The following is a 14,908-nucleotide window of genomic DNA, read 5'->3' as shown; positions in this document are numbered from 1 at the left end:
TGACAGTCACAGATCTACAGCAATGACATAGATATGTAATCATCATCAATAAATATAATATGGGGGAAAGTGGATGGATGGAAGTGCCTGTTGCCTGCCAAAAAATATCTGACTCTTCTCTCCAGATTTAGGAATATAGCATGTGAGTATGTGTATGGTGGTGGCATAACTGACTGCACAGATTTGTAGTCTTGTCTATTTAATTCTAAAGCTGCTCTTGTACCAAACTGATACTTATCAATCAAGTGAAATGTAATTAGAATAATTCCTCACAGCTCTTTCTAATCACACCAGGCTGTCACCCCAATGAGGTTTTATTAAGTGACAAAATATTTTAGTTCATTCTGCCATTTCTTATTTGTTTATAAACCATATTGTAAGCTATTAAGTATCAGATTGACAATCTTTTAAGCAATATATAGAAAAATCTTAACCAGCTGGTTTAAACTTATACCTCTAAGAATATAGCATAAAACTACATCAATTATAACATGTCCAACGGAAGTGTACTTACTAACAGCAACAATAAAATCTTTGTGTAACTTGTAAGTCATCAGTGGTTCTGCAAGGCACCTACAACAGAAGGAAGCCGACTTTAGAATGGCACTATCATTCTATAAATCCCCTGACCTTTCCGCGCTTCTTCAAGAATTGGGAGATTAGGCAGGATGATTAAGTCTGAGTAAGGAAGCCCCAAGCAGTTCTGAAATGCAGATCTTAAGGACACCCATGCCCCGTAGCACTTCTTGCCACAATTGTACTAAAAAGGGAGGCTGGGAGACAATTTTTTCACTTTGTGAGAAGTGTTGGACCACAAGAGCAAAACTCTCTCAGATATGGACAGAATAGCTAACAGAAAAGGAAAACATTCAATTTCAACTTATTTTTTAAAAACACATGAAAACCTCACATTTAAATTTAATGTGAAAGAAAAATTTAGTATTCATAAAGTATTGCAGCCTTTTAAGTTTATTATTTGAAAAACCAAATATAAGTTCCAGAACACTAAACATAAACATTCCCACCTGCGCTATTTCACCTTAAGTGAAGGAAGTGCACTAAGGAGTGAAGCTCATGCACACGGGCTCCGTGATTCGGGCTCTGTGGAATCACACGGTGACGGCCCAAGGACATGAGTGAGAAACCACATGCAGAGTACCTGGAGATAAACCCTCCTCACCTGAGGTAGTTTTTCAGCCCACTTGTTATTGTCTTATTATCCCACAGTTCAATATCAATGTCAATATCAGGAGGGGATTTTGGAGCTGAAAAGAATAAAAATAAGATGCTTAAACTGTGCAAGTCAAAATGTCACTCTCATCATTAAGAAAATGGATACAAACAATAAATACATGAAAAAAACAGACAATATTTCTTAGGATGCCAATGCAGTTTAACTTGAGGATTGTTGTTTGCGTGAATTGGTGCAAAGCTCACTCAGACACTAAACCTCAAAGATTGCTTGTGGAACAATAGTTTCTCAAATCAAATTATTACTGATTGCTTACATCACAGAGTGCTTACCATGAGCTGGGCATGCTTCTAAGTGCTTTATATGGATTAACATCAAATCCTCACAACTTTTAATGAGATAGGCATTATTATCATCCCCATTTTATAAATGAGGGAGCTGAGGCACAGAGAGGTTAAGCAAATTATCCAATGTCACAAAGTTTTTAAGTCGCCGAGTTAGGATTCCAAGCCAAGCAATCTGAATCCAGCATCCATAAATCTCATTGTACCTCTAGTTAATCAAAGGACACTTGAGAAAAAGTCCAATATTATAAAAAGGCCCCCTCTCAAAATCTGATTGTACATCTATTACATCTGAACATTAAAAACTGAATACAAATATTAATTTTAAATATTACTTGAAAATACTCAAAGATAGCAATAGTCTATATCTGCAAGAAACCTATGGTTTGGATTATCTTCTATAAGAATACAAAGACTAATTAAGCGGCTTCATTCAAAACTTACAAAATGTGGTGTTCATGAGTTTCTGAACTTTAGAGTTCACACCTCCTATTCGGTAGAGGCCTAAAATGTTGATGCCTAATGAGAAGGAAAAAAATCACAAGGAAATGGTTTGAGACACAGCTTCCCAAGTACAGAATGTTAAAAACCCAGACATACGCCCACAGAGAATCTGAAAGCTACTTATCCAATTTTGCAGTCTAACTTTAACAAACCTACACTAGCAACACCCATCAGACACACATTTCTCAGAGCAGACACTGAAGAGTGATTTGAAAGCCTTTGAAGATCTTCAAAGTGGCAAAGTACACCTGCTTATTCATCGTTATTTGAATACAAAAAAGCATCAAAGATGGGAAGGGATGGTCAGTATTTCTCATCTTCTGCTTCTTCAGTCATGGAGTCTGGCATGTTGAACAGGTCGACGGCATTTATATCTTCACGTTAAAGGTGAGCAAACAGATTCAGAGGATTGAAGAAGCCTATTTAACTTCTCAAAACTTCTAAGTGGCAGCACCAAAATTTGAAGCTAAGTCTATAGCACCGCAAAGCCCAGTATGAGCTTTGCTTTAGAAAAGTCTGGGAGAGAGATCACGACTAGAGTGAGGAAAAACGCTCAAATTGTGGCAGTAACTAAAGTTGCGAAGAGAAATAACGTAAGGAAGCAGGAGAGCTGAAGAAAAACTCCTCAGGAACCTTATCTTCCTAAAGCTTGAAAACAATTAATGAGGTGCTTATAATAATAAATAATATGGAGTCCGTCAATAAGAAGTGAGGTTATATTACGAAGATTCATTAAAAAGAAGTATGTTTGTAGTACGATTTTGAGTAAGGTGAAGTTTGAAGTATAGCTATTTATGTATTTGTATAATTTATACATTCATATAATTCTTAAATTAATCTCATGTTAATAACTAAATATATTCTCATTTTCTGAGCAGATTCTATGTAAGAATGGACCACACAGCAATAATGATGTGTCTGTCAGGCAACACTGACCTCTTGTTTCCACAGCTTGAATGCATTTCCTTACAAAGTTGAACCCTGCTTCATTCAAGTACACTGAAAGTAAAAGAAAATCATATTAAGTGTTTATGCGGGCCTCACATTCCCCTGTCAGAGGGCTCTGCTGTTTCATGACTCAATGACACAGCGGTTATTGAACTTATCAAATATTCTGCTTAGCGTCTGAATTTTTATTTTGGGGTAGAAGTAGAAGGGGGAGGTTTACATTCACCAAAGCTATTATATCAACTTGCTTACTGAGAAATATAGATCCTTCAAAGAAAATAAATATGTTACATTGATCCCGTCCATTTTTCCTAAAATTAGCATTATCCTTCACTACATATTTTTCCAGATAGTAGAAGTAAATGTGATAAGAATAAAGCTTTACTTTCTGTTAATAATTATATTACAAAGCTATTCACATCTTCTTTCCCAGAGGAGTCTCAGGACACCACTACGAGGCAGAGAGAAAGCTTTGCAATCTTAAGATGATTCACTAGGTTGCTGAAAAGCTCGCCTTTGTGTGTTCTAAGATCTAGCGCCATACTCAGAGCTCCTGAATTCTGAATTTCTGTTGCACTTTGTATCATTTTCAAAACAGTTCACAATATGCTTCGTGAGTCCACTAAAAATCCCCAAAAGACCCTAGATTATGAAATAGCAATTTATTTTCATTGCTTTCTGCCAGGTTTTCTTTAAATCTGCTCTAATTTTCTTCTTACGGTTTTGGGGCCAGATCAAATTAGATTACTCATTAAAAGTGAAAGAATTTAATTTAAGAATACCAACTAAGACTCAGAGGCAAAACCCAAATTTTGTTTTGTTTCCTTTGAATATCCTTTGCTATTGCCTGAAAGAGTACAGGGAGTTCCCTCGTGCAGAGATGGTGCCCAGCTTTGTTCAGAGCCAGGCCAATGCGGGATTGGACCTCAGCTCTAGAATTTACTGCTGTATGTACGGGAGTGTGCCTATTACCTTTTATGAACTCTAGTTCTTTCATTTATAAAATGAGGCAGATAATAATGAATAAGTTAAAAGGTTGTAGTAAGATGAAGACAAAACCACATGAAGCACTGAAGAGCACCAAACAATGCAACAAACCTAATTACATGCTAGTTTCCTTGTCCATGTGATCCTGTCCACACATCACTGCGATATGAAGGAAAACAGAAGAAATGATAAAAGAAGTCAGTCATTGGTTCTAACCAGATGAAAGAGACAGTAGTTACTCTCCCACTTACTAGCTATATTACTGGACAGCTAGTAATACAGCCAGTTTTAATGTCCCTGTGCCTCAGTTTCCTCTTCTATACAATAAGGATAATAGTAGTATCTTCTTCATAAGGCTGTTCACAGAGGAAATACATTAACATTTGCAAAGCTCCTAGAATACTGCTTGGAATACACTAAGTCCTACAGAATTGTTGGCTGTCATCATCATCATTATTGGCTGGGGGAGAATGTAAATATGTACATATGTAAATTACATGAACAAGGTATTCTTTGGGCATGGCTGAAGTCACTAGAGCTTGAGGAATTGTCTGCCAGGAGTGTGACTTTTCAGAGAAGCATACTATGCTACTTATTTTAAAAGTATTTGGGGCCAGGGGCCAAGTGGTCAAGTTTGCACGTTCCGCTTCAGTGGCCCAGGGATTTGCCAGTTTGGATCCTGGGCACGGATATGGCACTGCTCATCAGGCCATGCTGAGGTGGTGTCCCACATGCCACAACTAGAAGGACCCACAGCTAAAAAAATATACAATTATATACTAGGGGGATTTGGGGAGAAAAAGCAGGAAAAAAAAAGATTGGCAACAGTTGTTAGCTCAGGTGCCAATCTTTAAAAAAAAAATGGGGGGCCAGAACAATGACCTGTTTCTTTAAACAAGTGTAGATCAGGCATAAGTCACTCAGGGCCTGTGAATCTAGCTGGCCACTGAAAAGATAACAAGTTATGTATAAGAAATGTCCCTATACTCTCATTATACTTCAATAAATCACAATGAACAAACATCCTCTCACCGGAACTGGACAGACTGCAGTAGTCTGGGATGACTGTTCACCCATATTTGCTGCCCTTTCCTTCAGGAAGGTTATATTTCTCAGTTCCCTCAAATACAAGCTTGGTCATGTGATGTGCACTAGCCAGTGAAATATGAGTGGAAGTGACAAATGTCATTATCCAGCAGACACTAAAAGCCAGCATGGAGCTTGCCATTTTCTTTTTCCCTCTGGCACAAGATCCGCAATGATACAGAGATAGGCTACTCCATGAGCTTGGGTTCCAGAGTGCAAACTATGTAGAAGAGAGCCACAGCTGACCTGAATGGACATCAGTGTGATCAAGAAATGAACCTTGACTGCCTAAGACTCTGAGATCCTGAGGATCGTTTGTTACCACAGTATAATGAGGCCAGTTCTGATTTAATTACGTATAGCTTAAACAGTTAGCTATGGCAAAAAAAGGACTAAATGAAATAAAGCCAATCCCCCACAATTAGCTTTTCCTTGCTTAATTTGGAATATATCCTCTTTTTTTGGCTACTGACTTGTCAATCCATATCAAAAGGCATCAAAGGGAAGTAGTGGCAGCACCCATTCGTGGTTGCCTTACAAACTACTACTCAACAGTGCCTTCACTCAAGTACCCAGCGGTTTCTGCTGAGGTCTGAGAAGAGGGCTACACGGTTTAAATGGGCTACAGCACTCACCGTCTCCCAGGGACCATGTTAAGAGGCAATCCCAAGGAGTGGTGTTTCTGAGGGAAGTCAGGGGTAATAACATTCCGTATAGGAAAACGAGCAACCTTCCAAAGCCATGAAAGGATTACTACCTAATGTCAGTGTTAATGAGAATTCAACAAAATTGGTCCTCTCTAGATTAAAAAAGAAAAACTAGGAACTCCTTAGTGTTCAAATGAAATCTCAATGGAAACAGTTCTTATTAAATCAAGTCACACCACTGAAGACTGGTAATTTATCATAATTCTCCTGCAGTGGAGAATGAGGTACTCCTGCCACAACAGGAGAGAGTGGAGTATACCTATCCTACGCAGCAGAAATATGGACTGCTCACTCAGGGCTCAGTGCCTACCCCAGAGAAGGCAGCCAATTAATGCTTATTGATTGATGGCTTGCTAGTGATTGGTTTGTAGCTGGCTTGCTCAAGTACCCTCTCTGATGGCTTCTACAAAGGTTAGAGCTTCTCAGCTAATGGGAGCCACTTTCATCAACTCCACCCCAGGGCCCCTATCCTATTACAGAGAGGATCTGAGGGATACGCGGAATACAACTACCACCAAATTCCCAGGAATTGAAATCTTATAATATTAATGATACAGGGGGAGAAGCAGAAGACAGGCTAACTTAAAGAACTTAACTGATTCAATCAAAAGTTAAGTGTAAACATTATGTCCTTCCTCTGGAAACTACTCAGGGCTAAAGTTTTCATTGAAACCCAAATAAAGTTTCCATAAGGCAGTTTAGCAGCACAAAAGCTATGAATCTCAACAGAATTCAAACAGCCATGAGGAAAAGAAAAACAATAGTCTTCCAGACAGCTAATGACGCAAAAGTCCTTGTACCTTCAATTTCCTTGTAATTAAAAACCCAGCATGTCCTTACAGATGTAACCTACTTGGCCTTACAGTACATTCTCAGGGTTGACCAAACAAAGCAACACTTGTCTTTAATTTCTAATTTACTTTTCTAATCTGCTGTTCCAGATTAAAAGACCCCCTTATCACAGACAAAGAATATCATATATATGTGGCTTGAAAGAAACAGAAAAAGAAATGAGTGCTATTGGTGTTCGTGTTACCCATAGGACCTTTTCTCTTCTCCCTAAGGGATGAGCAGTTAACTCTCCACAGCCCTGGACCAAATCGTTCCTTCTTTCTGCTCTGCCTATGAAGAGCTCTTGAGCTATGACTCCCTTCCTGGGTCTCAGTGACGGAAACAAAACTGTATTTGATCAGAGAGGGGCCTGGAGGAGGATGTGGTGTAGGAGGAGGATGTAACCTAGGAATGTCTGAGAACTTCCAGAACTAAGCTATCTAAACAGCAGTATGAAGCTCAAAAACATTCACGACAGATGGCAATTGCCTAGGATAAGAATGAGCTTAATTTCTCTGTTTATTGCTGGGAGAACACATTCCTTAGGCACACATGGGGTAAGTCACTGAAACACACAGTGGCAAAAATTTAGAGTTGTTGGGAAATTTTGAAAGTATCTTCTGGTCCAATCCCTTCAATTTTGTAAGTGAGGACAGAACGTTAGGAGACTTTGTCATTACACAGGCCAAATAGTGACTTTCATTAGCATCATTTGAAACATCATTTGAAAGGACTTCCTTTTTCCTGTTCACAATACCTGCAAAAAGCAGATGCACAATGGAACATCATTGAACTGAGCTGCATGAGAGAATGAGAACTAAGCACCTTTTCTTTCAAAAGTCTCGCTTTCTGCAGACCAAGGGCAGAAGGACCAGCTGAAAAGTCATCACACAAAGCTTATGTTTGAGTGGGGACAAGGCTCAGGGTACCAACAGAGAATACTAGAGAAAGAAAGCCTAGAAAAAATGACAACTGTCTCTGGCCCTGTTAACAACTAGTCCCAAGATAGAAGTCTTGGGATAGAAAATATGTGTCAAGGAAGATAATTTGCTTCTTTGAAAGATGAGCTCAAATGGCAGAATTGTGAAGAATTATTAGTAAGCTATCCTTTAACAAAATATCCCCAATGGCATTGTTTGAGGAACAGTTGAGTTCTAATCTTACCTGAATAACATCTGTTTAATATTGATGACAGACATTACTATTCTCAAAATGAATTGATTCCCAAAGTCTTATCATTTCAAGGAAAGAACATTGTGGCACATATTACAACCTGAAAAGTCTTTGCGGATTCAATATCCTATAACTCACCAATACTTTAGTTCTTTTTACTTGATGCTTTTTTCACTATGATGAGTAAAACTTTCCTTCTCTAATGAATTACACCAGTCTCATTTACGGCATCTATACTCTGAAAACATTAAATTAAGGGAGACCTTTTCACGTTAGGCTTCTAAAGAGAATCTCATTACCCTACAGTCACAGCATAGTTTTACTCTTCATTTCACAGCATATGTTCTCTGTATATTCACAATATGGCCCTCTTTTAGGACACTAGCTAGTTCTTACTCTGCTGCTGCTGTTAGGATTTGCAGTGAAAGCACTGATGTTATACTACTTTTAATGGTTGACATTCAAAATAAATTTTTACCTGAGTTTTATATCTGAACATCCTAAGCTTCATTATCTTCAGCAGTTCAAAAACACAAACATATTCCATACAAAACCAATTTTCCACAGGATAACAAGAGTATTTTAAGACAAACAGAATCCATCTGAATGACCAATGCGATAAAGAAGTACTTCTGAAGGTGACAAATGAATGAAGGCCAGTACTGGTTTCAAATACCAATTGTGAGAGAAGTTAACGGACTGAAATTGACATGGCACCACTTTTGAGGGGCGTCAGATGTCAAAAAGGGACATGCAGATCTCAAAAAACAGGATGATACATAGAAAAATGGTGGAAGGGGCAAACATAAAGAAAGATACAAGCTGCTCTGAACTCATAACATGATGAGCTTGAATGATTTATTGAAGACTTAAGAAAGAGGTCTGAGAACTTCACCATCACTGGAATATAATTTTGATCTGAAACAAATAATATTCTGGAGATGTTGCTAGAAGAAAACATAACACTGCTCTTAACAGGACCGTGTGCCTGAATCTGGAATACTGTCTAGTGTTCAGATACATCCTGTGAGTCATTAAATCACTAGAAAAATAGCCGTTGATAGGACACAGGGTAAAAGAGAAAAAGGGTAAAGTTATAGTCTGAGCAAGAGATTCAAGATACCATTAATAAATTTTAGGCCTTGATGTAGTAGAATATTCAAAGTTACATGCAAAAAAATTAAATTCTGAGGCGCTGGAAAGCCCCTCACCAGTCTGAGAGGCAGGTCATTTCAGGGAAAGGAACTTCATTGCATGTTGGGTTGAGGAAAGTTAGGAAAGCCTTGCTCATGCAAGTTGGTAAAACCAAAATGGCCACCCCACAGTTGCAAAGAGCTTAGTTCCAGAAGGTGCATTCAATCCTGTGTCTCCATTAGTCAGAGTTTCTTTTATTGGTGGCACATGTCACAGTCCTGACTTTTCAAAGAGTGGTCATTCTGTTTGGGTGAGCAAATTTGAATCTCCAAGAATGTATAAAAACAACCAAAAACAAGTGTAATTTTGGATAAGTTGGCTTGATGCCCATATAGAAGACCTTTGAAATCACTAGAGAATTTCGTAATTTATTTAGAATGTTTAGAATACTTAAAGGGGTATTAATCTCTGCATTTATAAGCCAGTTCACTAGATTACAGAAGTTGCCAGGTGTTTAGGAAGATTATATTAGCCAGAATAACAAATTTGTTTTATTAGGGTGTTACACTTGGAAGAATGAAATTTACTAGTCTTGTAATTATAATTTAAGTGGTTTTTTTGTTTGTTTTTTTTTGTTTTTTTGAGGAAGACTAGCCCTGAGCTAACTGCTGCCAATCCTCCTCTTTTTGTTGAGGAAGACTGGCCCTGAGCTAACATCCGTGCCCATCTTCCTCTACTTTATACGTGGGATGCCTACCACAGACGGCGTGCCAAGCGGTGCCATGTCCACACCCGGGATCCGAACCAGCAAACCCTGGGCCGCCAAGACGCAGAACATGCGAACTTAACCGCTGTGCCACAGGGCCAGCCCCCATAATTATAATTTAATATGTCTAAAGAAGCTTGATTAAATGTATAAACAGGGGAATTCTATCAAATTTATGAAACAATAAAGTGAAAAGGACTTATTTTGAAAAATTAGAACATTTATAAATTAAGATCTGGATATTGATTAAAAATAGGCTTCAGAAAAAATATAGCTTATGATAAAATAATAAAAATAAAACTTAAAATTAAAGTTAAGATTTATAACTTCAAGCACTACATATTAATAAAGCAAAGGTAACTGCAGTATTCCTTTCTATGATCAAAATCTCCCCTTAAGCATTAAAGCCTAGGGGCACTAAGAGCAAGCATGTCCTGAGCACACAGCTCACGGAAGGCCTGTATTGAGCACTATGGAGAAGGGGCGACAGATTCCACCACAAGGAGCTCAGAGAACTGGGTAGGAAAGTAGCACATCATACCAAAAGCCAGAACGTGAGAAATGATACAAACACACGGACTCTAGGACAGCTATTTCCCTAGCTTTTAAAGAAGCTAGAATTATAAAACACATCATTTTATAATTACAGATGGTGGCAGAGTGATGTTTCAGGTGGTTAAGACTACAGGAAAAGCTGATTTCCAGAAGAGTTAGTCTTGACCGAACAAAGGAGCACATTCTCCCTCCATCACAGCATGAGTACATTTGCTACCTTTCTTATTCAAATTTCCTAGTCGTGATAGAAACCCTAGTTCCAGAGGTGTGTTGAAGATCAAATATATTCTGATTGACTTGACCATGCCCCCATTCAAAAGCCTTATTAAATACCATATATAGGCACAGTTATTTTCCAAAAAGGATTCATCCTTGAGTAATTCATTTGAATTTGAAAGGACTCTCTTTATACTGGATGTGAACAAATGAAACCAACATTAGAAAACACATTTCAAACTCTACTCAAGTGCAAATTACACAACACATTACTTTTTAGGTAGTTGTTTAGAATGAACATTCAGTACTTACAAAACTCTTAGCTGTTGGCTAATGTTTCTGTGATTAGATAAAAGTGGGCAATAAGAGATTTTATACTAATTATACTTGATTAGCGACAAACGAAAGAATAAAAATGAAATTTTTAAAAATGTTTAATATTAAAGGGATTTTAAATCATGCATTTTGTTTTGATAATTTCTGAAATTAATCACTAGGAAGCATTTCATTCAGTTGAAATGATGGGCTTTTTCACACACTCAATATTTATAACTTCCACATGAGTGTTTTCCCAGTTTTTATCTTTACTCCATTCTAATTTGTATTTTAATAGCAATTTAAAAGTCAGGGTTATTATTAACTCTGTTTTAAAAATAAATTTAGATGTCATGAGAGAAAGTTAATTGAGTTAAAACTTGAAATTGCTTTAAAAGATATACATATAACCTTAGAAATAAATATATAAACCAATTTTAAATGTCAAATAATCTGTCTACGTGAAGTACATATGAAAATACCCTAAACTAGCCAGGGATAAAAGGTGGCAAGAAGGTGGCAGATGATTAAAGAGGATTCAGAATGTGATAGAAAACACAAAACGTGTTTGTTAAGAATAGTTTGATACTAAGGATTCAGTAATGATACATGTTTTCCTACATATCCTATGTGTTTTGATGGTGTCCTTATTTTTCCCATTCTAGGGCACAATCTCCGAAAACCAGCACAAAGTGTTCACATCTTCAGTCTTGTAAAGTGGAGCAGGGAAAATTTATAATCAAGAAGCACTCTATGCGATAAACATAAAAAATGTATATCTATATCCATATCTCTCTAACCAAATATCGACTGTCTCGAATCTCTTTCTAGGATAAAACAAGGTACATACCTATAAGGAAATAAACACCAAAGACATAAAAATTAATTGTGGTTACTATAATACCAGCAGAGGTTTTAACATGAGAAACTGTGAATGAAAATTTCAAATCTGCGGCACCATCAGAACAATAGTATGTTACTATCATTTTCCCAGAGTTAACTCTTAATATCACATAATATCTTTGTTATCACAAAATAACTGTGATAAAATTTTAAATAATTATAAAATGACTTACTTTCTTCCTTCTTGCTAATAATGGCAGGCAGGGTGTAAATCTAAAAAACAAGGGAAGTCAATCAATTATTTGCAGTTAATGACCCAGCACAGAAAATTACCTGGGTGATGTTGGTACAATGACACAGAAAGGGGGTGTCTTAATTTCAAGGTCCTACAACTGCTGGATCCACAGCGCCATCTTCCCACCCTGTCAACCAACCTTGCTTGCTATACCTTTCCATCCCTGGCTGTACTGCTCTGGGCAAAGTTCTACTCCTTTCAGTCTAATTTATATGTCTCATTCTATTCCCCAACATGATGCATGATATCCCTTCTTCTGGAAGCATCTCATGATGGATTCTACCTGCTTGCTCCTTCCTCAAATTATCTGCTTAGGGTTTTGTTCTCAACACGTACAATTCTAACTTGTACTTGCTGAGCCATCACACGTATCTTCTAAATTTGCTCTAGGTCAGGGCTTGCCTCACAAGTGTTAGTGGTGAAGAGTAAAGTTTTGTTTTTAATTTTTAATCCATCATTGACTAACATCTTTGTAAATTATCATAAAATTAAAATATAATAAACATCATAAAAAATAGATGCAGTCCAAATTTTTACTATTAAATTCAACAGATGCAAAATGACTTCTTCAAATTGCCATACAATTTTCCAGATGCCTAATCATAATTTCTGTACTCATCTTATGGAGGGATGGCCTTAAAACCTGGGGACCACACTTTGTGTAGCTCTGTTGTATACAGGTACTTTATGCAAGGCTGCTCACAGGTTTTGTCACCTAAAGGATAGTTCTCAAGGGACAGGATGGGGTCTTTTATTTGCTCCGTGTATTCATCTCTCTAACATCTAATGCAGTCGTCTTCATAAAGAAAATGGACAGTGATCCATGATTGATTTCCTTTTTTACATAAGTCTCCCAAATAATTTTAAGTAAATTATCATGCCAACATCAAAATAGCTACGAGAACAATGGGGATATGGATAGAGGGAAAATGTCAAGCCACAGGCAGTTTTATCAAACAAGACTTTTAAACAAGGGTCTAGATTACAGGATTCGCTCTTATCCTGAATCTTGTTCATCACAGTGATCATAAAGCCTAGCACAGGCCTTGCAAAGAATGGGCACTCAGTAATTATTAGCTGAATAAAATAATCCAATCAGGGTAACCAAATTAATGATCATAAGTAACTTTTTTAAAAGTAATTTTAGGGTTTTTAATTAGTCCTGGAAGTCCCCCTGAGAAACAAATTAGAAAGTTAGTGTTATATGCCAGTGAGTGAGACAGTACTAGGAAAACAGTAAGAGTCTCAACTCCTCTGATTTGCTATTTTAACATTTTCAAATACACTACAGATGTAAACAAAAATTTCAGATGCACTCTGTGATTATTAGAAGAACAAAATCTAAGTTATAGAACGTGTCACTCTTCTTACCGGTTCCTTCCCATCCATGGCTTCGAGCCAGAGCTTCCGATTAGCTTCGGAGAAGGCCTGCAACGTGATGATCCCATGCCTATTAAAAGCAAAGATTTAATATATCCCATTTATTCCTCTTAGGCCTTTACACATTATTTTTTAAATTCTTAGTTAACTATAAAGGTAAAATTTGAAGAAAAAGCAGGCGAGAAAAAAGAAACGAGAAAGAGAAAAAAAGATAGGATAAAGAGAAGAAAAAAGATGAAAAGAAAAAGACTGACCTTCAGACACCTTTCAGAAAAATTACTGAGGACACAGACACACCAATATTGTTAACTCTAATGACTACACATAGTAAAATCATTAAGTGTTTTAGGTATAAGGCTGTTTGAAGGAGGCTAGTTTCAAACTATTTCCCCTAAAAAGACCAAACATGATGACAAAGCTATTTTCCTCACAGTTCAAAACCACCTAAACATTCTGCAATAGGAGAATGATTAAGACTATGACCCCAAGGTGGTACAATCTAGTCAATAAAAATAATGACAATGAGTATACAGCAATATGAAAAGTCTCATACCATAACTAGTCAATTAAGACACTAAAACCAGTGTTTATCTATACCATGATCAGATTATTAAAATTAATTCATTTAAAAACAATTCTCTGTCACGCACCCATTCTGAAAGAGTTACTCAAGGATGTACTTCAAGAGAGAAAAGAGTAAGCAAAGGGGAGGAGAAAACCAATAGGAGAGAGAAAAAGATATGAAATCCAAAAACAGTGAAATTAATCTAGTTAACTGTGCAGACTGTCCAGAAAATAAATTTAAAAAGGAAATGAGAGGGTCCTGTGAAGAGATACATTGAGGAGGAAATTTCATCTGAATATGGTATAATTAAAAACCTGGAATGACTTAAAACTGGGAAAAAGGCATGTATTTCTTCTGTAATTAAAACAGATCATTAAACCGATAGAAAAAGGAAAAGTGTATATAAAAATCAAGATAATTTGATCTTGGAGAATTGAAGCCCAGGTAACAATGCCAATAATAAAATAACAACAATCAATACTTGTTGGCTGTTTATTATGCGCTAGGCACTATACTGTTTCCTTTATTATCTCATTTAATCCTTACAACAATCCTTTGAGGTAGGTACTTATTATCTTTATTTTACAGACAGACAACTAAAGTACAGAATTTAACAAAGTACCCCAAGGTTATACAACTAGAAAGTGCTGAAAGAAAGAGAAATCATTAACATGTTGGTATTTGTCTACATAGAAAATCCAGAAGTTCCTACCAGAAAACTATTAAAATTGATAAGAAGCTTAACAGCCATGCTAGATACAGATTGATAGATTAAAAAATATTTATAGCCTTTTTATACAGCAATCTCAACCATTTAGGAAAAACAGTGTCTACTAATGAAAATAATTTATTCAAAATAGCAATAAAAAAAGATACCTCAGAATAAATCTAAAAAAAGATACGTAGAATCTTCAAGGAGAATTCAACTCTCCATCGATTAATTAATAACTTTAATGCAACTTCAATCAAAAATCTCAAAGGATTTTTTTGGAGAGGAAGGGAAACTTAATAAGCAGATCCATAAAAAACAAGAACACAGAACCAAAAGAGCTGACACAATTTTAAGG

The 14,908-nt window shown here is 36.7% G+C and overlaps 1 protein-coding gene across 2 annotated transcripts in view; it reads right to left on the bottom strand.

Moving 5' to 3' along the window:
* The window catches only part of ARHGAP42 (Rho GTPase activating protein 42), a 262,092-nt gene that overhangs the window by 26,860 nt on the left and 220,324 nt on the right, over positions 1-14,908 (bottom strand). For both annotated transcript variants that reach the window (XM_046637528.1, XM_046637529.1), the window contains exons 11-16: positions 13,268-13,346; positions 11,835-11,874; positions 2,977-3,039; positions 1,981-2,055; positions 1,181-1,265; positions 515-573 (exon numbers count right to left, since the gene is read on the bottom strand). In XM_046637528.1, the coding sequence (XP_046493484.1) occupies positions 515-573; positions 1,181-1,265; positions 1,981-2,055; positions 2,977-3,039; positions 11,835-11,874; positions 13,268-13,346 (401 nt within the window). The remainder of the gene's footprint in view (positions 1-514; positions 574-1,180; positions 1,266-1,980; positions 2,056-2,976; positions 3,040-11,834; positions 11,875-13,267; positions 13,347-14,908) is intronic.

Source organism: Equus quagga, chromosome 14 (assembly GCF_021613505.1).
Source record: "Equus quagga isolate Etosha38 chromosome 14, UCLA_HA_Equagga_1.0, whole genome shotgun sequence".
NCBI classification, from domain to species: Eukaryota; Metazoa; Chordata; class Mammalia; order Perissodactyla; family Equidae; genus Equus; species Equus quagga.
This window is presented reverse-complemented; position numbering and strand designations above follow the sequence as displayed.